Here is a 26790-nt window from a genome sequence, read left to right as displayed (position 1 = left end):
CAGCAAGAACAACAAGACCAAACATGTCCAATAAAAAGACTCAGATTATACAATAATTTTCTGTGTTAAATACTGTGGACCTGACACTGTGCTTTACTCACTTTATGTTATTCACAGTAGCCTTGTGGGGTGGTTATAATCGTTTTCATTTTATAAATAAATAAACTGAAGCCTTTCTAGGTAGGAAGGTGTCACTTGCATTTTGAGGAACAGGCTGAGGTGCTTGTAGAATGAAGGAAAAACAGGATGGGAGTGAGCTGTGGATTCTTAGCAGTGGCTATCTAGACCATTTTCTCAACTAACACTAAAGTCCTTTTGATAATAACCCTGACAAACGATGAAAGAGCCACATATGTTTTGGAGGTTCTAAGAGTTGGACTGTGAAGAAAGCTGATCGCCGAAGAATCGATGCTTTTGAACTGTGGTGTTGGAGAAGACTCTTGAGAGTCCCTTACACTGCAAGGAGATCCAACCAGTCTATTCTAAAGGAGATCAATCCTGGATGTTCATTGGAGGGACTGATGCTAAAGCTGAAACTGCAATACTTTGGCCACCTCATGCGACGAGTTGACTCACTGGAAAAGACTCTGATGCTGGGAAAGGTTGGGGGCAGGAGGAGAAGGGGACGACAGAGAATGAGATGGCTGGATGGCATCACCGACTCTGTGGACGTGGGTTTGAGTGTACTCCGGGAGTTGGTGATGGACAGGGAGGCCTGGCGTGCTGTGATTCATGTGGTCGCGGAGAGTCGGACACGACTGAGCGACTGAACTGAACTGAACTGAAACCTGATATATTGTGTGGACACTTATGGAATGTAGAGATTTATAACAAATATTACTCTTCTTTGGAATTCAGATGTAAATCACAAATGTTTTTTAATATTCAAGTAGTTTCAAGAGGTCAGGTTAATTTTTCAACTTTTTTTCATTGTTTCATAATGTGGATCTACATAAAAATGTTATGATAGTTACTAGTTGATATTCTTCAGTAGATATTCTTGTTTTGCAGATTACTCCTGCAAAGAGTCCCTTAAATTCAAACTGTAATTTAAACACGTCATAAATTGTTCTTTATTGTATTGGGTTGGCCAAAATAGTCCTTCAGCTTTTTCCATAAGATGGTTCTAACAGTCCATAAGGTGGTTCTAATAGTGCTTAGTTATCATAAACTTCATTTGAAACAATTCTGTTAGATTTATTGTGCCAGTTGAAGACAGAAGAAAACAAGCAACATTTCTGGTATATCACACTTTATTATTTCAAGAAAGGTAAAAATGAGCTGAAAAGCCAAAAAAAAAAAAATTGTGCAGTGTATTGAGGTGTTGTGACTGACTGAACATGTCAAACGTGGTTTACACATTTCATGCTAGAGATTTCTCATTGGACAATGAGCCATGGTCTGGTAGACCTGTTGACACTGACATCAATCAAATAGAGACATTAACTGAGAACAATCAATGTAATACCTCACAGGAGATAACTGATATACTCAAAATACCCAAATCAAGACTTCCCCGGAGGTCTAGTGTTAAGATTCCACACTTCAAAGCGTGGGGGGCATGAGTTTGATCCCTGGGTGGGAAACCAGGATCCTGAATGCTGCACAAGGTGGCCAAAATAATAATAGTCCAAATCAAGCAATGGAAATCATCTGCACCAGCTTGGTTGTGGTTACTGCTTTCATGTTTGAGTTGCAGCTAAGTGAAAAAAAAAAAAAAAAAAAAACCAAAACACTGACCACATTTCTGCATGCAATTCTCTACTTAAATATAACAAAAACGTTCTGTTTTTAAAATGAACTGTTGATGGGCAATGAAAAGTGGATAGTGTACAATAACAGGGAACAGAATAGATCATGAGGCAAGTGAAAGGAAACACCGCCAACCACACAAAAGGCCATTCTTCATCCAAAGAAGGTGATGCTATGTATGTGGTGGGATTGGAAGGGAGTCTTCTATTATGAGTTCCTTCTGGAAAACCAAACAATTAATCCCAACAAGTACTGCTCCCCATTAGACCAACTGATAGAAGCACTTGAAGAAAAGCATCCAGACTAGTCAACAGAAACACACATTCCATCAGGATAATGCAAGACTGCATGTTCTTTGAAGACCTAGCAAAAACTGTTACAGCTTGACTGGGAAGTTCTGATTCATCTGCTGTATCCACCAGATATTGTACCCTTGGAATTCCATTTATTTCAGTCTTTACAAAATTCTCTTAAAGGAAAAAATTTCAATTCCCTGGAAGACTGTAAAAGGCACCTAGAAGAATTCTTTGCTCAAAAAGAAAAAGTTTTGGGAAAGTGGAATTATGAAGTTTCTTGAAAAGTGCCAGAAGGTAGTGGAACAAAAAGGTGAATATGCTGTTCAGTAAGTTCCTGGTAAAAATGGAAATGTATTTTTACTTAAAAACTGAAGGAATTTGGCCAACCCAATAGGAAAGACCTGAAAATACATCACTTACAATACTACGATGCGTGTATGTGTGTGCTCAGTTGCTAAGTCGTGTCCAACTCTTTGCTACCCCATGGACTGTAGCCTGCCAGGCTCCTTTGTCTAAGGGATTTTCCAGGCAAGAATACTGGAGTGGGTTGTCATTTCCTACTCCAGGAGATCTTCCTGACTCCGGGATTGAATGTGAATCTCCTGTGTCTCTTGAATTAGAAAGTAGATTCTTTATCACTGTGCCACCTGGGAAGTCCTAATCCTATGATAGGCATCTTTTATATCCGTAATTGATCTGAAGATACTAAAGTTATTTTCAGATATAGAGAATTAATATGACTAGGTCAGAGATACGGGGAGACTTTCAAAGACAAAAACAATCTTACCAAAGTCGGCAAATGCTGACTGTCCCACCACCATCATATTTTGAGGTTTTTCAAGAACAGTACTGAGAGAGAAATTTCCATCCTGTTAGAGGCAGAAAGTTATGGATTAGATAATTTTTCAAGTGTGAAACAAAGCATTTTAAAATTTTACTACTGTATTTTACTATTGTTTTTTAAATTTTTTATTTTGTATTGGAGTATAGCTGATTGACAATGTTGTGATAGCTTCGGGTGGACAGCAAAGGGACACTGCCATTCATATATGTCCATTCTCTCCCAAACCCCCCTCCCATCCAGGCTGCCATATAACACTGAGCAGAGTTCCCTAAGCTATACAGTAGGTCCTCTGAAACAAAGTGAAAGCAGGGAAAACATAAGGAAAGCAGGGAAATAAACAACTTAAGACTTTTGTACTCCAAAAAATTATCCCACTTTTCTATTCCATTTTTATCATAAAAAGAAATAAACTGCTGTGAGTTGAAGATGAGCATCTGGAGATGTGCTTTCCATGCTGTCAGTTCAGGCATGATCTCTCTCTCTCTCTTTACTCTCTGTCACTAAGTCGGGTGACTCTTTGCCACCTTATGGACTGTAGCCCACCAGGCCCCTCTGTCCATGGGATTTCCCAGGCAAACATACTGGAATGGGTTGCCTTTTCATTCTCTGGGGGATATTCCTGATCCAGGGACTGAACCCGCATCTCCTGCTTGGCATGTGATTTCTTTACCACTGAGACTTCTGTGAAACCGTCAGGTATGATGTGTGTGTGCTGTGTGCTAAGTCACTTTAGTCGTGTCCGACTCTTTGAGACCCAGAGCCCGCTAAGCTCCTGTGTCCATAGGATTTTCCAGGCAAGGATACTGGAGTGGGTGGCCACTTCCTTCTCCAGGGTATATTCCTGATCCAGAAACTGAAAGGCATCTCTTATGCTTCGTGAATTGCAAGGTAGGTTCTTTACCACTAGCACCACTTGGGAAGCCCTCTTTCCTAAATCATCATCATAATTTCAGACAGAATGAGTATCTTCTACTTTCAAGTACCATGGAAGGTTTTGCGAATATAACTGAAAGTTGCTCAGTCGTGTCCATCTCTTTGCAACCCCATGGACTATACAGTCCATGAAATTCTCCAGGCCAGAATACTGCAGTAGGTAGCCTTTCCCTTCTCCAGGGGATCTTCTTAACCCAGGGATCAAATTCTAGTCTCCTGCATTGCAGGTGGATTCTTTACCAGCTGAGCCACAAGGGAAGTCCAAAGAAGTATATAAAATAGTTCCTACCTGAAAGAGCTAACAGTCCAGCTGGAAGATAAGATATAAGTCAAGAAAAGAGAATTTTTGAAGGTAACATATAAGTGGTATGAGTAAGTAGGAAAGATACTATGTTTTACAGATTTCAAGAAAGAAGATTCTGTTGGGGGTTAATTAGGTAAAGATATTTAAATGAGATGAGAATTATATTCATCTTTAATGGCTCATTCATTACCAACACTATCAGAAAGGGAGCAAAGGAGTACAACAGCTGACGTGTCCTAACCAGAGGTGGCTAAGCTAAAGAAAAAAGGAGAACTCATCAGAGATCTTTTGCTTCAGTTACTCTTACCAAAACAGAATGTCTGGCTTACAAAAATAATATGGACTCCTTTAAATTACTGTCTTCCCTTTCTATAATTTTATATTAGAACATAAGAAAAATAAACTAAAACGCTGAGTTTCGGTTTTGAGCCCTTAGTTTTAAAGCTCTTCTCTTACTACTGATTTCTCTTTTAACTATTTGATGTATTAACCCTGATTTTTACATGCTTCATATAGAAAACTATATATTTTAAAATACTAAAAAAATTTAAAACATTTTTCTCCTTTGTTCCTCTAAAGATACTGCAGATCTGTAGGTTATTTCTGAAGAAATCTCCAACACTTTCAGAGGCAGGCAATGCTACTCAGAAAGCATTAAGACTAAATGCCTGAGGAACATGAGTAAGTAACGTTTGTCTTGTGACAGGCAGTTTTCCAGCCATTTTAACTCTCCATCATCCACATGCAGAAACATGTTTCTCCTACCATTATTAAAGTATCTGATACATTTTTGAAAGATTTTTCTATGGAAATCTTATTTATGTAAGTGTCTTAGAACTTAGGATACCCCCCCCCCCCAGTCTTGCTGAGTACCTGATGTTATACTAATGATGAATCAAAGTTGACAAATTTGTGAATGAAGTGTCAAATGAATTTGCATTCTAGAAAGATTATAGCATCAGGTACAAAGAAGACACAATTATTCTTGAATGTGTGGAAAAACCACTCTAAAAATACATCAGCCGCATATAACATAAAGCTGACTATCAAAGTATTCTACTGGCTCAAATGACTAAATTACTCCTGTGAAGTTCTGTTAAACATAATAAAATATATTTATAAAGGTTTCCAGATGCAGGCATATTTTGGAAATACAGGCAAATTCTGGTTAAGATCACTGCAATAAACTAAGTATTGTAATAAACCAAGGCACAGGAATATTCTGGTTTCCCAGTGAATGTAAAAGTTATACTACACTGTACTCTATTAAGTGTGCAATAGCATTATGCTTAAAAAATGTACATACTTTGATTAAAAAATACCTGTTTAAAAAAGAAAAACTAACCATCATCCCAAGCCTTTAGCAAGTTGTAATCTTTTTGTAATAGCAACATCAAAGAACAATAATACAAATTAAATACTATGGGAAATGTTTGAAATATTGTGAGAATTACGAAAATGTGACATAGAAGACATGAAGTGACCAAACGCTATCAGAAAAAAACGGTGCTGATATACTTACTTGACACAGGGGCTGCCAGATTTTCAATTTATGGAAAACAAAAAAAGTATTATCTGTGAAGTGTAATAAAGTGAAACAATAAAATAAGGTATGCTTGCATACATGGTAGATTTGGTGGACAGAGTGCCTGAAGAACTATGGATGTAAGTTTACACAAACTCCTGTACGTTTGTATAGGAGGCAGTGACTGAAACCATCCCCCCTAAAAGAAATGCAAGAAGCCAACGTGGTGGCCTGATGAGGTTTTACAAATAGCTGAGGAAAGAAAAGAAGTGAAAGGTAAGAGAAACAGAAAGATATACCCAACTGAATGCAGAGGTCCGGAGAATAGCAAGGAGAGACAGGTAAGCCTTCTTAAGTGAACAACGCAAAGAGATAGAGGAAAACAACAGAATGGGAAAGACTAACAATCTCTTCAAGAAAACTGGAAACATCAAGGGAACATTTCATGCAAGGATGGGCATGATAAAAGTCTGAAATAGCAAGGACCTAATGGAAGCAGAAGAGACTAAGAAAAGGTGATAAGAATAAACAGAAGAATAATACAAAACAGGTCTTAATGACCTGGATAACTATAATGATGTGGTTGCATACCTAGAGCTGGATATTCTGGAGGGTGAAGGCAAGTGGGCCTTAGGAAGCATTACTATGAACAAAACTAGTGGAGGTGATAGAATTCCATCCATTTAAACCCTAATAGATGATGTTGTTAAAGTGCTGCACTCAATATGTCCGCAAACTTGGAAAACTCAGCAGTGACCAAAGGATTGGAAAAAGTCAATTTTCATTCCAATCCAAAGTAGAGTAATGTCAAAGAATGCTGAAACTACCGTACAACTGGACCTATTTCATGTGCTAGCAAAGTTATGCTCAAAATCTTTCAAGCTAAGCTTCAAGAGTAGGTGAACGGAGAGCTTCTAGATGTACAAGCTGGGTTTCGAAGAGGAAAGGAACCAGAGACCAAATTACCAACATTCCTTGAATCATGGAAAAAGCAAGGGAATTCCAGAAAAACATCTATTTCTGTTTCACTGACTACATGAAAACCTTTGACTGTGTGGATCACAACAAACTGTGGAAAATTTTTAAAAGACTAGAGTACCAGACCACCTTACCTGTCTCCTGAGAAACCTGTATGCAGGTCAAGAAGCAATAGTTAGAACCAGATATGGAACAATGGACTGGTTCAGAATTCGGAAAGGAGTAAGACAAGGTTGTATATTGTCCCTTGTTTATTTAACTTCTATGCACAGTACGTCATGGGAAATGTCGGGCTGGATGAATTACAATCTGGAATCAAGATTGCCAGAAGAAATATCAACAACTTCAGATATGCAGATGGCACCACTCTAATGGCAGAAAGTGAAGAGATACTAAAGAGACTCTTGATGAGGGTGGAAGAAGAGTGAAAAAGCTAGCTTAAAACTCAACATTTAAAAAACTAAGATCATGCCATACAGTCCTATCACTTTATGGCAAACAGAAGAGGAAAAAGTGGAAGCAGTGACAGATTTTATTTTCTGTGGCTCCAAAATCACTGTGGATGGTGATTGCAACCATGAAATTAAAAGACGCTTGCTCCATGGAAGGAAAGCTAAGAAAAACATAGATAGTATACTAAAAAGCAGAGACATCATTTTGTTGACAAAGGTCTGAATAGTCAAAGCTACGATTTTACCAGTAGTCATGTATGGATGTGAGAGCTGGATTATAAAGAAGGCTGAGCATCGAAGACTTGATGCTTTTGAATTGCCATGCTGGAGAAGATTCTTGGGAGGCCTTCGGACTGCACAGAGATCAAACCAGTCACTCCTAAATGAAATTAACCCTGAATATTCACTTGAAGGACTGATGCTGAAGCTCCTATACTCTGGCCACCTGACGTGAAGAGCCAAGTCACTGGAAAAGACCCTGATGATGGGAAAGATTAAAGGCCAAAGGAGAAGGGGGCAGCAGAGGATGAGATTGTTGGATAGCATTACTGAATCAATGGACATGAATTTGAGCATATTCTGGGAGCCAGTGGAGGACAGAGGAGCCTGGTGTTCTAAAGTCCATGGGGTCACAAAGAGTCAGACACAACTTAGTGACTGAACAACAACAACAAATGCCTGTATAATCATGATGTATCTCCATCAAGAAAGATTGAGTACTACCCAGGTGACAGACTCCTGTGTCTAACATGCCACATTCACCATGAACCACAGTATAAGAAGACAATATCCTTTTGCAATTGCTAGAAAAAGAGAATCATATATTCTTGTTATAGTGACAGCATGCAGAATAAATTATATATATGAATTAACTGGGGGTTGGGGATACTTGGCTCAATTTACTTTTCCATCATTATCATTGCTTATTCTTTATTCCATTTGGCAGTACAGATCTATAGAACTTAAGTTACCTTTAGATCAGTATCATGAACATATTTAGTATTTGATTAAAATGACTGAATAAACTTAATCATCACTACACTACTACTCTTTCAGATGGTATATTTTAACGTGATACATGACTATACTTATTTTCAAAGATGAAGCTACACTGTACCTATATAATGTAGAAAAGACAAAAGTGAACAAAGTCTTTTAAAATGAGAGAGCAGAAAATCCAGTAGAGAGGACGCTAGACATGCAGCTGGATGACACAGTTCTACACCCCTGCTTTCACTACGTTGTATCACTCTGGAACAGCCACTGACTACTCTGGGTCTTGCTTCTTCAACTGTCAGAAGGGATAATGCACTGTGTACTTGCAGGGTTCTAGAGAGGATCAATGGAATGATTAGGAAGTGTTCTGCAAAATGTAAAGTTATCAGGGACATTTTTCAGGTATTTTTATAATGTCAGTCCTGTGCTTCTGAGCTGAAAATACTTTTTCATGGGCTGTTATTTGAGACTCATCTACTACACTGTGTCCTGTTCTGTTCCGTCCTGTTCTTACTGGCCTTCACTGTAGTCCTTCAATCCAAAACTGGGCCAACTCACTGCCACAATGATGTCCTTTACCTTTTCTTTCACCTAATTGGTTTTTCGAATGTCTGTGCAATGATTTAAAGGCCCAAGTTTTAAAGACAGATTTCTTAGTTTAAATTCTAGCTCCACTGTTTCTAGTTTTGAGGTCTGAGCAAGTTAGTTCTAATATAAGGATCTGTTTACATTTATCTAAAATGAACTTTTAGATAAAAGAGACATTACTTTGCCAACAAAGTTCCGTCTAGTCAAGGCTATGGTTTTTCCAGTGGTCATGTATGGATGTGAGAGTTGGACTATGAAGAAAGCTGATCACCGAAGAATTGATGCTTTTGAACTGTGGTGCTGGAGAAGACTCTTGAGAGTCCCTTGGACTGCAAGGAGATCCAACCAGCCCATCCTAGAGGAGATAAGTCCTGGGTGTTCATTGGAAGGACTGATGCTAAAGCTGAAACTGCAATACTTTGGCCACCTCATGCAAAGAGTTGACTCACTGGAAAAGACTCTGATGCTAGGAGGGATTGGGGGCAGGAGGAGAAGGGGATGACAGAGAATGAGATGGCTGGATGGCATCACTGACCCGATGGACATGAGTTTCAGTGAACTCTGGGAGCTGGTGATGGACAGGGAGGCCTGGCGTGCTGTGATTCATGGGGTCACAGAGAGTCAGACACGACTGAGCGACTGAACTTGAACTTGAAAATGAACTTTTACAAAGTTTTTCTGAAGATTAGTAAAATAATGCATATAAAGTGCTTACTAGTTCAGCATATGCACAAATATGTTCTTAGTCGACATTAACAATTATTGACTAGGAATACTAGTAGTAATACTATTATATCTGCTACCCATCACTGAAGCAGCTAAACACACTGCCATTGACAGGAGAGTTGACATTTTCTGCTTGAATTCCAATCATAGGTGCTATGTGGTAGTAAGTATCCTTTCATGGATGACCACCTAAGCTTTGCCCTGCAGGTTTTAATATTTAGTATTTAAACTGACATATTATAATGTTAAAAATGATCAGGAAGTAACATATGACGACTATCATTGTATCTACATCTTTATTCACATAAAGCAATGGTTCTTGACTTGAGGTGTATTTATTCTCCAGAGGACATTGGGCAATGTATGGAGATATTTTGACTGTTTCAAGTGGGAGGTGGCTTCTAGAGTCTAAGTGAACAGAGGCCAGGGATACTGCTAAACAATTTCAAGGATAGATCTCCACAATAAAGAATCATCTGGTCTATGGCCAGTAGATGCTCAACATCATTAATTATTAGAGAAATACAAATCAAAACTATGATGAGGGACCACCTCACACTAATTACAATGGCCATCATTAAAAAGTCTACAATAAAATTCTGGAGAGGGCATGGAGAAAAGGGAACCCACATACACTATTGGTGGGGATGTAAATTGGTATAGCTACTGGAAAACAGTATGGAGGTTCCTCAGAAAACCGAGCTACATATGATCCAGTGATCCCACTCCTGGGCATATACCCAGACAAAACTATAACTCAAAAGATACAGGCACTCCTATGTTCATAACAATTCTCATAACAATAAAATGATTGTTTTAAGTTTTGTAAACTGGGAGGATCATTTTTAATTGTGATTGGACAATTTGCAGTAACATTAATTGACCAAAAAGCCCTAAAAACATAAAAAACCGTATTAGTCAGTAGAGGAATATGAGCTGCAGCAAATCTTTTTAGTCAGCTGTGGTATGCACAGAGATATTCTGGGAGATCAGAAATTAACTGAAGACGAGGAGGAGTGCTAAGATGTGAGTGTAGGCAACTCTGACTGATGTGATGAGATGTACTAACCCCATGTTACAAGGAGTTAAAAAACAGAGCAGTTGCTTCCATTTGGCGCCCCCCCAGGATCACCAGGGAAGGCTTTAAGTAAGACGTGGTATTTGAAATGACTAATGCAGATGAGCAGGATTTTAGTGGTTGAAAGAAAAGGAAGAGGAGGGCAAGGATATGCCCAGGAAACAGAGGACACAGAGTAGAAAGTAGCTGATTTGGGCCACAATATGAAAAGATATTGGAAGATTAGAAGAATTGTTTTACACAAGATCAGCAAAGGCCTTGACTCCTAAACTAAGTAATTTGATCTTTTAAAAATTTATTGAGAAGCTTAAGTCCTAAAGGTTTTAGGACTGGGAGTGAGATAAATAGAGCTTTCATTGTTGCAATTAATCTGGATATTGCATATCAGGTGGAAAATCTGGATGTGGGGAGATAAGTAGAATTTACTACATCCTGGGAAAGAGATGGATGATTAAAGGAGTGGAATGTTGGGGACAGATAAGGGATAGATATGAGAACACAGAATGCCTACCAATGCAAAGGTAATAGAAAATACAAAGGAAGGTCTAATTGGGAGCAGGAAAAGAAATTATTTTAGATAAGAGATATATCAAGGTAATGATTAGAAATGTAGGACTAGAAATCAAGAAGAGAACAGAGAAGTAACATGAAAGGGAAGAGTTAAGAGAAGAATGGCAAATCAAGACCCAAGAATAAACACCCACCACCCTTTATGGTAGAAATTTTCAGTCTTGGCCCTTTTAGGCCAGATGATTTTTCTTCTTCCTTCCTTTTTTCTTTTTTCATTAAAGTAGAGTTGATTTACAGCCAATCTCTGCTGTACAGCAAAGTGACTATTATACACAGATATATATTCTTTTTATAATATTCTTTACATTTTGGTTTATCCCAGGAGATTATTAGATAGAGTTTCCTGTGCTATATACAGTAGGACCTTGCTGTTTATCCACTCTGAATGTAATAGTTTGCATTTAACAACTCCAAATTCCCAGTCCTCCCCTTTAGCAACCGCAAGTCAGATCTCTATGTCTGTGAGTCTATTTCTGATTTATAGGTAGGTTCTTCTGTGCCACATTTTAGATTCCACATATAACTGGTATCATATATGTCAATCAGATTTACTTCACTTAGTATGAGACTCTCTAGTTGCTGCAAATAGCATTATTTCATTCTTTTTTACGTCTGAGTAATACACGCGCGTGTGCACACACACACACACACACACACCACATCTTCTTTAACCATTCGTCTGTCAATGGACATTTAGGTTTTTCCCATTGTGAGTTATGTATGAACTTTGTTATGGTTCACAGCTATAAGAATTATTATGGTTACTGCTACCAAATGACTGCTATGTTATTGCTACCAATTGGAAGTAATTGCTCTGTTTTTTAACTCCTTATAACATAGTGTTAGTACATCTCATCAGAGTTGCCTACACTCACATCTTAGCACTCCTCGTCTTTGGTTAACTTCTGATCTCCTAGAGCATCTACCATGGGGCTGTGCACATCACAACTGACTAAAAAGATTTGCTGCAGCTCATATTCCTCTACTAGCTAATATGGCTTTATAGGTTTTGAAGGCTTTTCGGTCAATTAATGTGTTACTACAACTTGTCCAATCACTAATTAAAAATGATTCTCTCATTTTACAAAACTTAAACTTTTATCTGAACTAGTTAATTTTGAGTCTACATTCTCCTTAATTTGTACTAATGAGTTTTATATCACTGATAACACAAATACCTTATGGATCCAGCTATATTACCACAAGAAAAATCCTTAGTCTCTATTGGCAAATAGACAGTTTATTAATTTTCTTTAAAGAAAATAACAAAGGCAAAAAAGATCCCCTCCAAAATCTAGTCTCTTCATGAAGATTTTTCTCCTATGAAAGTTGCTTCATTTTATTATCTTTAAATCAGCCTATGCTGAGAGGAAATAAAATACTTAAAAGTAGTCCCTGATTTTATAAATATATATTTATTAATAATGAAGCTTTTCTCTCCCAGATGGATACTAATAATCAATCAAAATGACTGATTTTCTCACTTTCTAAAACCTCAAGATTCACTTGATTTCAAGGTCACCTGAGAATGAATATCCCCTACTAGTGGAAGATTTCATATACAGGAACCATTAAGAATGTAACAACCATATTTCTATCATCAGAGAAACAAATACAACTACATTTTTAAAAGATGTACATTAAACAAAGATAAATCTTTCCAGTGTAGAAGTCTTTCTTCTTTCTCCTTGCCTCATTAAAAAGAGAAAGAAGGATCAGATTGCTGAGTTGGGGTGTAGTTCAGTTCAGTTCAGTTCAGTCACTCAGTTGTGTCCGACTCTTTGCGACCCCATGAATCACAGCACGCCAGGCCTCCCTGTCCATCACCAACTCCCGGAGTTCAGGTGTAGTTAGTAATATTCAAAAGCCCTAATCTTGTCTAAACAAAGTTCTTCCCCTCTTCCTAGTTTCCTCCTACGAAGAAATGTGAGTTATGACTGCTATAAGAGATGGCTAATAATGAATCTTCTTCCATAGGCTTCTGCTTTACATTTTTTAAGATTTGTTTATTGTTCATGAGTCTTTTAACAAAAATCTAATAAAATGCAATGGGTTTAATTTGGATTGAATAAAAGACAATCTAGAGTAAATAGCTGGGAAATCAAGTGATCTCAAACTAAAATTTGGTGTCTACTGTGTGCGAGATAATTTACACACATTGCTTCATTTTAATCTTCACAATCTTTGAAAAAGACATTCTTACTTCTGTTTCCCATATGAGAAAAGTGAGGTTTAATACTTGACCACTATTTAATGAATGTCACTCAGTTGGCCAATTTGGCCTGTCCTCAGATCCTATCCTCTATTATGTACCTATAATTGAATTTTAAAATTTGGGGTAGTCTATTCTGCATTAGTTCATTTTTCATATAATCTACCTCAAGCTAAAAATAAAACCATGACAACAGTTTGGGAATATTCTACTTGCAGTTAAAAAAAAATACTGGGAAAGGTTCGTTAATCTTGGTCAACTTGGCAGTAAATTTCGTGACTGTTGTTCTTATTTTTTTTATAGAAGCCCGAAGGCAAAGAGGAAAAATAAGTCTTTCAAAAGGGGTTTTCTTCAACAAACCACCATGCTGACAAGGTAAATGACAGGCACCTCTCTCACCAGCTGACAGCCTGGCAGGGTCCCTGTTAACATGCGCATTAGGGCAGACTGATTGGTTTAATTGGCAGTCATGCTTAAAAACCTGCAGAGGAATTGATGCTGAATGAATCATTTCCTTCAGCAATATTCAGCAGTTTGAATGCAGCAATGCAACCAAAAGCTCTTAAAACTGTTCTATTTATTGTTGAAATCAATCGACCAAGTGATTACTTTCATTTTATTTTCTAAAACTGTGTGCTTTTCATTGAAAGTCATCATTTAAAAATGCTTAAAAGCAAAGATTTCTTACCAAATTTTCCCATATCTCAAACTGGAAGGTACTAGAAGCAGACAATGTCGTGAGGAATAAATCTAGGAGGAAAATGACAGAATTGTAAGCTTTGTTACTGATGTGTACATTTAAGCAGGAAGAAATACAATACATAAAAAGTTATAATACAGTTGTATTTAAACATATTTTAAATTTTATATATATACACATATTTATGTACATCAAATGAGGCTTACTGACAGTTTATAAGATCTAGATCTAAGCAACATCAAAGATGGGTGATGTGACTCTTTACAAGTTCAACAAGGAATGCTATCAATACGTTTTTTTCTCGGACTAAGCACATGGCATGTAGGATCTTATTTCCCTGACCAGGAATGGAATCTGTGCCCTCTGCAGTGGAATTGTGGAGTCTTAACTGCTGGACACCAGGCAAGTCTGTAAACTTTATTTTAATGTGCTTGATCCATCAAAGAAAGTAAAGCAGATGACCCTGTATTAATATAATTAAAGAAAATGCATTTAAAGGGAGCATTTAGTATTAGTCATTCAAAGGCATTCTCTACTTTTTTTTTCTTTCATAGTTCTAGTTCATTTTATTATAGCAATATTTTTAAAAGTACCATTATAATCTCAGATAGGTCTCTTAAGCTAAAACACTTTTTTTCTATAATGATAATTCATAAGTCCACAGCTAGTCCCACTTTTCCTAATGGATACATCATCCAAAGCAAAGAAAACAAGACAATTAAAGACCACCTGCATATTCTTTCTGATAGATTGAAAGTGATAAAAATTATAGAATGAAACAACAAAAATATGCTTTAGGGACCAGTGCTATCTTACACAATGATGCAATTAAATGCATCTTTTTAAAACATTTTATATTTTTTAATTATCTTTTTGAAGGATAACGGCTTTACAGAACTCTGCTGTTTTCTGTCAAATCTCAACATGAATCAGCCATAGGTATACATATATCCCCTCCCTTTTGAACCACGCTCCTATCTCCCTCACCATCCCACTCCTCTAGGTTGATACAGACCCTGTTTGAGTTTCCTGAGCCATACAGCAAATTCTCATTGGCTATCTGTTTTACATATGGTAATGTAAGTTTCCATGTTACGCTTGCCATACATCTCACCCTCTCTTCACCTCTTCCCAGGTCCATAAGTCTATTCTCTATGTCTGTTTCTCCACTGTTGCCCTGTAAATAAATTCAGTACCATTTTTCTAGATTCCATATGTATATGTTAGAATACGATATTTATCTTTCTCTTTTTGACTTACTACACTCTGTATGATAGGTTCTAGGTTCATCCACCTCATTAGAACTGGCTCAAATGGTGTTCCTTTTTATGGCTGAGTAATATTCCATTTTGTGTATGTGCCACAACTTCTTTATCCATTCATCTGTTGATGGACATCTAGGCTGCTTCCATGTCCTAGGTATCGTAAATAGTGCTGCAATGAACATGGGATACATGAGTCTCTTTCAATTTCGATTTCCTCAGGGTATATGCCTAGAAGTGGGATTGTTGAATTATATGGTGGTTTTATTCCTAGTTATTAAAGGAATCTCCATACCGTCTTCCATAGTTGCTGTATCAATTTACATTCCCACCAAAAGTGCAAGAGCGTACCCTTTTCTCCATAACCTCTCCAGCATTTACTGTATATAGACTTTTTGATGATGGCCATTCTGACTGGTATGAGTTGATATCTCATTGTAGTTTTGATTTGCATTTCTCTAATAATGAGTGATGTTGAGCATCTTTTCAAGCGTTTGTTAGCCATCTGTATGTCTTTGGGGAAATGTCTGTTTAGGTCTTTTCCCCACTTTTTGATTGGGCTATTTGTTTTTCTGGCATTGAATTGTATGAACTGCTTGTATATTTTGGAAATTAATGCTTTGTCAATTGTTTCATTTGCTATTATTTTTTCCCATTCTGAGGGTTGTCTTTTCACCTTGCTGTGCAAAAGCTTTTAAGTTCGATCAGGTCCCACTTGTTTCTTTTTGTTTTTTATTTCCGTTACTCTAGGAGGTGGGTCATAGAGGATCTTACTGAGATTTATGTCATTGAGTGTTCTGCCTATGTTTTCCTCTAAGAATTTTATAGTTTCTGGTCTTACATTTAGGTTTTTAATCCATTTTGATTTTATCTTTGTGTATGGTGTTAGGAAGTGTTCCAGTTTCATTCTTTTACATATCGCTGTCCAGGTTTCCCAGCATCATTTACTGAAAAGACTGAATTTGCCCCACTTTAGAAGTGTTCCTTCCTCTGCAATTTTTTGAAAGAGTTTTAGAAGGCTGGGCGTTAGCTCTTCTCTAAATATTTGAAAGAATTCTGTGAAGTCATGTGGTCCTGGGCTTTTGTTTTTTGGGAGATTTTGGATCACAGATTCAATTTCAGTGCTTATAAGTGGGTTGTTTATAATTTCTATTTCTTCCTGGGTAAGTCTAGGAAGATTGAACTTTTCTAAGAATCTGTCCATTTCTTCCAAGTTATCTATTTTATTGCCATATAGTTGTTCATAATAGTCTCTTATAATTCTTTGTAGTTCTGCATTATCTGTTGTAACCTCTCCTTTTTCATTTCTCATTTGATTTGATTCTTCTCTCTTTTGTTCTTGATGAGTCTGGCTAAAGGTTTGTTGATTTTCTTCTCAAAGAACCAGCTTTTATTTTATTAATCTTTACTATTGTTTCCTTCATTACTTTTGCATTTATTTCTGTTTGGATCTTTTTGATTTCTTTCCTGCTACTAATTTTGGGGCTTTGCTGTTCTTCTTTATCCAACTGTTTTAGGTGTAAAGTTAGGTTGTCTATTTGATGTTTATCTTGTTTCTTGAGGTAGGATTGTATTGCTATAAACTTCCCTCTCAGACTGCTTTTGCTCCATTCCATAGGTTTTGAGTTGTCGTATTTCCATTGTTATTTCTTTCTAGAGATTTTTTGACTTCCCTTTTGATTTCTTCAGTAACCTGTTGGTTATTTAGAAATGAGTTGTTTAATCTTCATGTCTTTGTGTTTCTTACAGTTTTTTTTCTTGTAATTGATATCTAGTCTCATAGCACTGTGGTCAGAGAAGATGACTGAAATGATTTCAATTTTCTTAAATTTACTGAGGTTTTGATTTGTGACCCAAGATGTGGTCTATCCTGGAGAATGTTCCATGTGCACTTGAGAAGAAGGTGTATTCTTCTGCATTTGGATGGAATGTCCTGAAGATATCAATGAGGTCCAGCTCATTTAATGTATCATTTAAGACTTGTGTTTCCTTATTAATTTTCTGTTTTGATGATCTGTCCATTGGTGAGAGTGGGGTGTTGAAGTCTCCTATTATTGCAGTACTGTCAATTTTCCCTTTTATGTCTTATGTATTGAGGTGGTCCAACATTGGGCGTATAGACATTTACAACTGTTTTGTCTCCCTCTTGGATTGATCCCTTGATCATTATGTAGTGTCCTTCCTTATCTCTTGTAATCTTCATTTAAAGGTCTATTTTGTCTGATATGAGGATTGCTACTCCAGCTTTCTTTTGCTTCCCATTTGCAAGGAATATATTTTTCCATCCTTTCACTTTCAGCCTAAATGTGTCTTGAGGTCTGAAATGGGTTTCTTGTAATCAGCATATAAATGGATCTTGTTTTTGTATGCATTCAGCCAGTCTGTGTCTTTGGTTGAAGCATTTAATCCATTTACATTTAAAGTAACTAAATATATATATATATATTCCTATTGCGGTTTTCTTAATTGTTTGGGGTTGCTTTTGTAGATCATTTTTCGCTTCTTGTATTTATTGACTATATAAGTCCCTTTAACATTTGTTGTAAAGTTGGCTTGCTGGTATTGAATTCTCTTAACGTTGCTTATCTGAACAGCTTTTGATTTCTCCATCAATTCTGAATGAGATCCTTGCTGGGTACAGTAATCTTGGTTGTAGATTTTTCCCTTTCAGTACTGTAAATAGATCCTGCCATTCCCTTCTGGCCTGCAGAGTTTCTGCTGAAAGATCAGCTGTTAAGTATATGGGATTTCCCTTGTATGTTATTTGTTGTTTCTCCATTGCCGCTTTTGATATTCTTTCTTTGTGTTTAGTCTTTGTTAGTTTGATTAGTATGTGTCTGGGCATGTTTTTCCTTGGGTTTATCCTGTATGGGATTCTTTGTGCCTCTTGGTCTTGCTCGACTATTTCCTTTTCCATGTTGGGGAAATTTTCAACTATAATCTCTTAAAAATTTTCTCATACACTTTCTTTTTCTCTTTTCCTTCTGGGACCCCTATGATTTGAATGTTGGTACATCTGATATTGTCCCAGAAGTCTCTGAGACTATCCTCAGCTCTTTTCATTCTTTTTACTTTATTTTGCTCTTCAGAAGTTATTTCCACCATTTTATCTTCCAGCTCACTGATTCGTTCTTCTGCTTCAGATAGTCTGCTATTGATTCCTTCTAGAGTATTTTTAATTTCAGTAATTGTGTTGTCTCTGCATGTTTATTCTTTAATTATTCTACATCTTTGTTAAGCGATTCTTGCATTTTCTCCATTTTGCTTTCAAGGTTTTTAATCATCTTTACTATCATTATTGTGAATTCTTTTTTGCCTGTTTGCTCTTCATTTATTTGGACTTTTGTGTTTCTAGTTTGTTCCTTCATGTGTGTAGTATTTCTCTGCTTTTTTATTACATATTTCTTAAACCAACTGTGTTTGAGGTCTCCTTTTCCCAGGCTTCCAGGTTGAATTCTTTCTTCCTTTTGGTTTCTGCCCCCTGAGGTTGGTCCAGTGGTTTGTGTAAGCCTCCTATAGGGTGAGATTTGTGCTGAGCTTTTGTTTGTTTTTCCTCTGATGGGCAAGGCTGAGTGATGTGGTAATCCTGTCTGCTGATATTGGATTTGTATTTTTGTTTGTTGTTCAGATGAGGTGCTACTGCACAAGGTGCTACTGGTGGGTGGGTGATACTGGTCTTGTATTCAGGTGGTTTCCTTTGTGTGAGTTCTCACTATTTGATACTCCCTAGGATTAGTTCTCTCATAGTCTAGGGTCTTGGAGTCAGTGCTACCATTCCAAAGGCTCAGTGCTTGATCTCTGGTTGGGATCAAAGATTCCACAAGTGGTTTGTTATGGCATTAAGTGAGATTAAAACAAATATCCAAAAACAAGAAACCAAATATGAACCACAGACAAATGGCAGTTAGAAAATCAGGCAAATAATAATTAAAATAATGGAATACACACATATACATATACGCCCAAGAGCAAATTCAAAACAGTCCAACAAAACTATAGTAGGTTGACCCAGTGAACAAAGGAAATAAAAAATTTTATTTACCAGTTAAAACCAAAACTAACTAAAGCATAAACTGGAAAACAAAACTAAAGCAAGGTGCCAAGTGGGGAATAAAGCAATGAAAACAAAACTAACAAATATGTTGAGAGGAAAGGGAAGAATAGATAAGCAAAGTTAAATAGAGGTAGATGAAGATTTATATACGTTAAAGATTAACTGCAAGGGAACAAGAACAGTAGGAAAAGCAAACAAAGGAATAAATGTAGAAAAAATAATAATAGGCTTAAAAAATTAAAATATAAAAAAGAGAACACCCCCCCCCCAATAAAGAGGAAAACTCCAAAGACCTGCAAAAGTACAACGTAGAGGCAGAGGTTTATGAGAACAGTAAAAAACGTGACTGAGGAAAAAGAAAAAAGAAACAAAGCTCAAAAGCTTAACTGGATTTCTTAGTGCTAACAAAACTGACAACTACAACAGAGGGGGAAAAGGAAAAAAAGAAAAGAAAAAATCCAAAAGAATCTACAGAACATATGACCAAGTGGGCTTTATCCCAGGAATGCAAGGATTCTTCAATATCCGCAAATCAATCAACGTAATACACCACATTAACAAACTGAAAAATAAAAATCATATGATTATCTCAATAGATGCAGAGAAAGCCTTTGACAAAATTCAACATCCATTTACGATAAAAACCCTCCAGAAAGTGGGAATTGAAGGGACATACCTCAACATAATAAAAGCTATAGATGACAAACCCACAGCAAACATTATCCTCAATGGTGAAAAACTGAAAGCATTTCCCCTAAAGTCAGGAACAAGACAAGGGTGCCCACTCTCACCACTACTATTCAACATAGTTCTGGAAGTTTTGGCTACAGCAATCAGAGCAGAAAAAGACATAAAAGGAATACAAATTGGAAAAGAAGAAGTAAAACTTTCACTGTTCGCTGATGACATGATCCTCTACACAGAAAACCCTAGAGACTCTACCAGAAAACTACTAGAGCTAATCAATGATTACAGTAACATTGCAGGATATAAAATCAACACACAGAAATCTCTTGCATTCCTATACACTAATAATGAGAAAATAGAAAGAGAAATTAAGGAAACTATTCCATTCACTGTTGCAACGAAAAGAATTAAATACTTAGGAATATATCTACCTAAGGAAACAAAAGACTTGTACATAGAAAACTATAAAACACTACTGAAAGCAATCAAAGAGGACACTAACAGATGGAGAAATATACCATGCTCATGGATTGGAAGAATAAATATTGTAAAAATGAGTATACTACCCAAAGTAATTTATACATTCAATGCAATCCCTATCAAGCTACCAACGATCTTTTTCACAGAACTAGAACAAATAATCTCACAATTTGTATGGAAATACAAAAAACCTCGAATAGCCAAAGCAATCTTGAGGAAGAAAAATGGAACTGGGGGAATTAACCTGCCGGACTTCAGGCTCTACTACAAAGCCACAGTCATCAAGACAGTATGGTACTGGCATAAAGACAGAAATATAGATCAATGGAACAAAATAGAAAGCCCAGAGATAAATCCACGCACCTATGGACGCCTCATCTTTGACAAAGGAGGCAAGAATATAAAATGGAGAAAAGACAGTCTCTTTAACAAGTGGTGCTGGGAAAACTGGTCAGCCACTTGTAAAAGAATGAAACTAGAACACTTCCTAACACCATACACAAAAATAAACTCAAAATGGATTAGAGAGCTAAATGTAAGACCAGATACTATAAAACTCCTGGAGGAGAACGTAGGCAAAACACTCTCCGACATAAATCACAGCAGGATCCTCCAAGACCCACCTCCCAGAATATTGGAAATAAAAGCAAAAATAAACAAATGGGACCTAATTAAAATCAAAAGCTTCTGCACAGCAAAGGAAACTCTAAGCAAGGTGAAAAGACAGCCTTCAGAATGGGAGAAAATAATAGCAAATGAAGCAACTGATAAAGGATTAATCTCCAAAATATATAAGCAGCTCCTGCAGCTCAATTCCAGGAAAATAAATGACCCAATCAAAAAATGGGCCAAAGAACTAAACAGACATTTCTCCAAAGAAGACATAAAGATGGCTAACAAACACATGAAAAAATGCTCAACATCCCTCATAATCAGAGAGATGGAAATCAAAACCACAATGAGATACCATTTCACACCTGTCAGAATGGCTGCTATCCAAAAGTCTACATGCAATAAATGCTGGAGAGGATGTGGAGAAAAAGGAACCCTCTTACACTGTTGGTGGGAATGCAAACTAGTACAGCCACTATGGAGAACAGTGTGGAGATTCCTCAAAAAACTGGAAATAGAACTGCCATATGATCCAGCAATAGCACTCCTGGGCATACACACCGAGGAAACCAGAATTGAAAGAGACACATGTACTCCAATGTTCATCGCAGCACTGTTTATAATAGCCAGGACATGGAAGCAACCTAGATGTCCATCTGCAGACGAATGGATAAGAAAGCTTTGGTACATATACACAATGGAGTATTATTCAGCCATTAAAAAGAATACATTTGAATCAGTTCTAATGAGGTGGATGAAACTGGAGCCTATTATACAGAGTGAAGTAAGCCAGAAAGAAAAACACCAATACAGCATACTAACGCATATATATGGAATTTAGAAAGATGCAAATGATAACCCTGTATACGAGACAGCAAAAGAGACACAGATGTATAGATCAGTCTTTGGGACTCTGTGGGAGAGGGTGAGGGTGGGAGGATTTGGGAGAATGGCATTGAAACACGTATGTTGTCATATGTGAAATGAATCACTAGTTCAGGGTCAATGCATGTTATAGGATGCTCGGGGCTGGCATGCGGGGATGACCCAGAGGGAGGATAAAGGGAGGAGGGAGGTGGGAGGGGGGTTCAGGAGGGGGAACTTATGTAAACCCGGGGCGAATTCATGTCAATGTATGGCAAAACCAACCAATATAATATTGTAAAATAATTTGCCTCCAATAAAAAATAAATTAATTACAAAAAAAAAAAAAAAGAATCTACAGAACAAGTCAAAAAAAAAGAATAATAAATGTTTTTGTTCAGTCACTGCTGTCAGAGTTCTTTCCCTTGCTGGGAGTCACAGTCCACCTTAGGATAACCTCCAACACTGTGCTGGTCTCTGGACCTGCTGTGGGTGCAGCTCAGATTCTAATCTGGTCTTATTCCTGTGTGTTCTTGGCCTCCAATGTCCACAGCTATCAGAACTAGTATGCTTTCTTTTCTGGGAGCTCTCAATGGCCTTTTATATATTCCATAGGCAGAGACTCTGCCTAGTTGATCGTGTGGATTTAATGTGCAGCTTAAACCTAGACAGCATATTAAAAAGCAGACATTACTTTGCCAACAAAGGTCCGTCTAGTCAAAGCTATGGTTTTTCCAGTAGTCATGTATGGATGTGAGAGCTGGACTATGAAGAAAGCTGAGCGCCGAAGAATTGATGCTGTTGAACCGTGGTGTTGGAGAAGACTCTTGAGAGTCCCTTGGACAGCAAGGAGATCCAATCAGTCCATTATAAAGGAAAACAGTCCTGAATATTCATTGGAAGAACTGATGCTGAAGCTGAAACTCCAATACCTTGGCCACCTGATGTGAAGAACTGACTCACTGGAAAAGACCCTGATGCTGAGAAAGATTGAAGGCGGGAGGAGAACGGGATGACAGAGGATGAGATGGATGGATGGCATCTCCAACTCAATGGATGTGAGTCTGAGTGAGCTTTGGGAGTTGGTGATGGACAGGGAGGCCTGTTGTGCTGCAGTCAGTGGGGTCACAAAGAGTCGGACACGACTGAGCGACTGAACTAAATTGAACTGTACAGCTGGTGGGAACATTTTGGGTCTTCTTCCTTAGCCACACTGCCCCTGAATTTCAACTGTGGTTTTATTTCCCCTTGGTCGTCCACAGGGGTTTCCTCCTAAGGCTGCACCAGAGGACTTGGGTTCAACCTGTGAGGGCCAGGTGTGGATGTGCTGCAGCTGCTTGGGTTGCAGAGGTCTGGCAGCACCAGGCATTCAGGGGGGTTGGCAGCTAGGGCAGCAGGAAATATAGTGCTCTAGAAGGGTATGGCAACCAGTATTGGCCAATATGCTCCAGTATACTTTCTTGGAGAACACCCCCTCCATGACAGAGAAGCCTGGCAGGCCAGAGTCTGCAGGGTTGCAAAGAGTGGGACACAACGGAAGCTACCCTGTGTGCATAGAGGCAAGACTTTTTTGCCTGTGGCAGCTCTGCTTCAGTGAGAGTTGAACGTGAAGGTGGTGCAGCTGCTTGGCTCATGGGGACCCTGGCAGCACCAAGGGTGCAGGGACAAGGACTGCCTCCGCCACAGGAGTTATGGCCCTATGGTCTTCTTCCAAGCCTCTTGTTGCTGGCGATGAGAAGGCTTCTTCGGCCAGTCTTTCTCTGTAGCTCCGCCTGTAGGCACTTAGAGGGCTCCCTTGCCTAGGGTCCTTCTCTGTAGTCTCACGAGTCAGGCACACAGAGGGGGCCCCCCCTGGCTGGGGTCCTACTCCACAGACTGGTGCTTCAGGCACTTAAAGGGGCACTCTGGGTGGGGCCCTATTCTGTAGTTTGGTGCATCAGTCACTTCGAGGAGAACCCTGGGTGGCGTCCTACTCTGTACTCAAATGCATCAGGCATTTAATGGGCCAGCCTCTCCGTTGTTCAGCTGGTAATGCTGGCATGAAGGGAGAGAGAGGCTATGGTGATAGCTCCACCCCCTACGTGTGACTCAGCAGTACTGCCTTGCTTCCATGACTGCCTGGCTTTCCTCCACTGGCATTTCCCACCACAATCTCCTACCTCACATCCCCTCAATCCGTCTCTCTGCAGTCAACAGCAGCCCTTGCCCTGGGGTTGTTCCACCTAAACCCCTGGGTTTGTTCCTCCCTAAACTCCAGCTCCCAGCTGCTGCACCTTCCAGGGAACCAGCATTTTTGTCCAGGGTATGTATGGCTGCAGCAAGGACTCTGATTCTCATTCCATTTAGGCTACCACAGATCAGCTGTTTCACTTTCAGCCTTAAATGTTTCTCCTCTGACTCAAATTGCCCCGATGTGGGGATCGGACTGCTGCTTCAGTTCCCCCACCCACTGACGGCAGGTCCAGTCCTATTAACACTCCCCTTTCCCCCTAGTTCCTTTGTCCTACCAAGTTTTGCGTGGTTTTATACATTCTTTTCCACGGGTTAGGTACTCCTGTCCACTCTCAGCTGGTGTTCTGCATTCGCTTCTGTGTCAAAGGTGTATTCCTGCTGTATCGGTAGGGAGAAATGTACTCCATGTCCACCTACTCCTCCGCCATCTTGTTCCTCCTCTGTTCTTTACTTTTAAAAACAATTACGTGTACTACTTTTATATCTTACACATTAAGACAGGCTATATTTTTTTAAAAGATAGTCTAATCATAATCACATTTTTGCTTTCTTACTCTAAAAGCAACACTTCACTATAAAAATTTCAGTATTATTTATTAATTTATTTTAAAAATATATTTATTTTTAATTGGAGGATAACTGCTTCACAGTACTGTGTTGGTTTCTGCCATACATTAACATGAATCGGCCATACGTATACACATCAGCCCTCCCTCTTGAACCTCCCTCCCACCTCCTACCCCATCCCACCCCCTCGAGGTTGTCATGGAGCACTGGGTTTGAGCTCCCTGTGTCATACAGAAAATTCCGACTGGCAATCTGTTTCACATATGGTAATGTATATGTTTCAATGCTACTCTCTCAAAGCATCCCACTCTGTTCTTTCTCTACTATGTTCACAAGTCTGTTCTCTCTGTCTGCGTCTCCACTGAATTTCAGCATTATTTTAATTAATAGTATTTCAGAACCCACAATCATTAGCACACATGTTAAGTGAGCAATAAATTGTATTTCAAATTTTAAGTAGTACAATTATTTCCATATATTTCAACTAAAAAGATTTATTAAAAAGTGCAAGAATTTTATAAAGATGGTTTGAAAAACAGTAGGTTGACATTCAAATCAAACAACCTATTAATGCAAAGGCCAGGTAATCTGCAAGTCTAGCAGCATCATTTATTACCTTTGTGTAATGGCAATTTTATTTAATGAATATGAAAGTTTTAAAATGATGAGCTGACTCAAAGGAATATTAAAATGACACTCTTCTACACTTTTAAAAGATGAAAGTGGTATAAAGATCATGACTATCTCAAAGAAAAGGTTTTCTTTTTCATCTGATTAAATCCGTTTAGGAAACTATCATTCATGTTTTCTGTAAAGGCTTCACATGAATTTAATGAAGCTAATTTATATAATAATCATAATGATAAAGATTTTCATAGAACCCTCTGAAGGCTAAGTAACTTGTTAACTTTTATTACTGTATGTGCTGCTTGCATGCCTGAATGCTAAAGTTGCTTCAGTCATGTCCGACTGTGCAACCCTTGGACTGTAGCCAGCCAGGTTCGTCTGGCCATAGGGATTCTCCAGACAAGAATACTGGAATGGGTTGCTATGTCCTTCTTCAGGGGATCGTCCCAATTCAGGGATGGAACCTGCATCTTTTCAGTCTCCTGAATTGGTAGGTGAGTTCTTTACCACCAGCACCACCTGGGAAGCCCAGCTGAACCCAAAACCAACTTGGAGAAAGTGGAACGATTGTCTATGTCAATGTATCAAATATTTCTACATTTATTTTCACCACACTAAGGATGCTTTGCCTATGAATACAAAAATGTAGTTTTTTTTTTTTTTAATCTTTGGTCAATTTGGACTCTTTATTTATTTCTGGTTGCACTGGGTCTTTGTTGCTGCAAGTGGGGCGAGTGGAGGCTACTCTTCTTAGTGTTGCATGAGTTTCTCTTGTTGCAAAGAACAGGATCTAGAGTGTATGGGCTCAATAGTTGCGGCTTTTGGACTCTAGATCAACAGTTCAGTAGTTGTGGCACACAGGCGTGGTTGCTCTGAGGCATGTAGAATATTCCCAGATAAGGGATCAAACCCATGTCCCCTGCATCAGCAGGTGCATTCTTATCCACTATACCATAAGGAAAGTCTGAAATATAGTCTTTTGTAATGGTAACTTCTTTAATCTGTTTAATCATATACTCCCAATGAAGTGTTTATTTCCATACTCCACTAGGAAAACTCCCAAACAACATCTGTAATTTGCGAGATGACATACCTACAATCAATCTTCTCTCCTTTACCCATGGATCCTTCACACTGTCATCAGCATGATTAAAATAGAAAAGTGTAAATCTGATCTCATTCCTTCTCTTCCAGGATATAGGGTAAATCTCATCTGTCAGGTGAAAGCCTACCTACCTACATTTCTAGGCTCATTTCGGGCTACTCCCACGATGTTTACTGATTCTATTTTCACAGCTTCACTAGTTATTTAATAAGACTTTGAAAAATAGTAAAGTAAAATGAGGGACTGGAAGTACCTTATAAATCAGATTTTTTTTTAATTCATTTTATCATTCAATTATATAAAGGAGTTACAGAAAAATAATTCATTTTGCAAAGAAATAAAAATA

The 26790-nt window shown here is 38.1% G+C and overlaps 1 protein-coding gene across 2 annotated transcripts in view; it reads right to left on the bottom strand.

The window, feature by feature from the left end:
• The window catches only part of ITFG1 (integrin alpha FG-GAP repeat containing 1), a 308578-nt gene that overhangs the window by 216730 nt on the left and 65058 nt on the right, over positions 1-26790 (bottom strand). For both annotated transcript variants that reach the window (XM_055412847.2, XM_088830526.1), the window contains exons 7-8: positions 13943-14004; positions 2836-2917 (exon numbers count right to left, since the gene is read on the bottom strand). In XM_055412847.2, coding sequence (XP_055268822.1) covers positions 2836-2917; positions 13943-14004 — 144 coding nt within the window. The remainder of the gene's footprint in view (positions 1-2835; positions 2918-13942; positions 14005-26790) is intronic.

This window comes from Moschus berezovskii, chromosome 22 (genome assembly GCF_049115385.1).
Source record: "Moschus berezovskii isolate FMDL1 chromosome 22, NW_MosBer_1.0, whole genome shotgun sequence".
NCBI classification, from domain to species: Eukaryota; Metazoa; Chordata; class Mammalia; order Artiodactyla; family Moschidae; genus Moschus; species Moschus berezovskii.
Note: the sequence above shows the minus strand (reverse complement) of the source record. Positions and strands in the feature narration are given on the sequence as shown.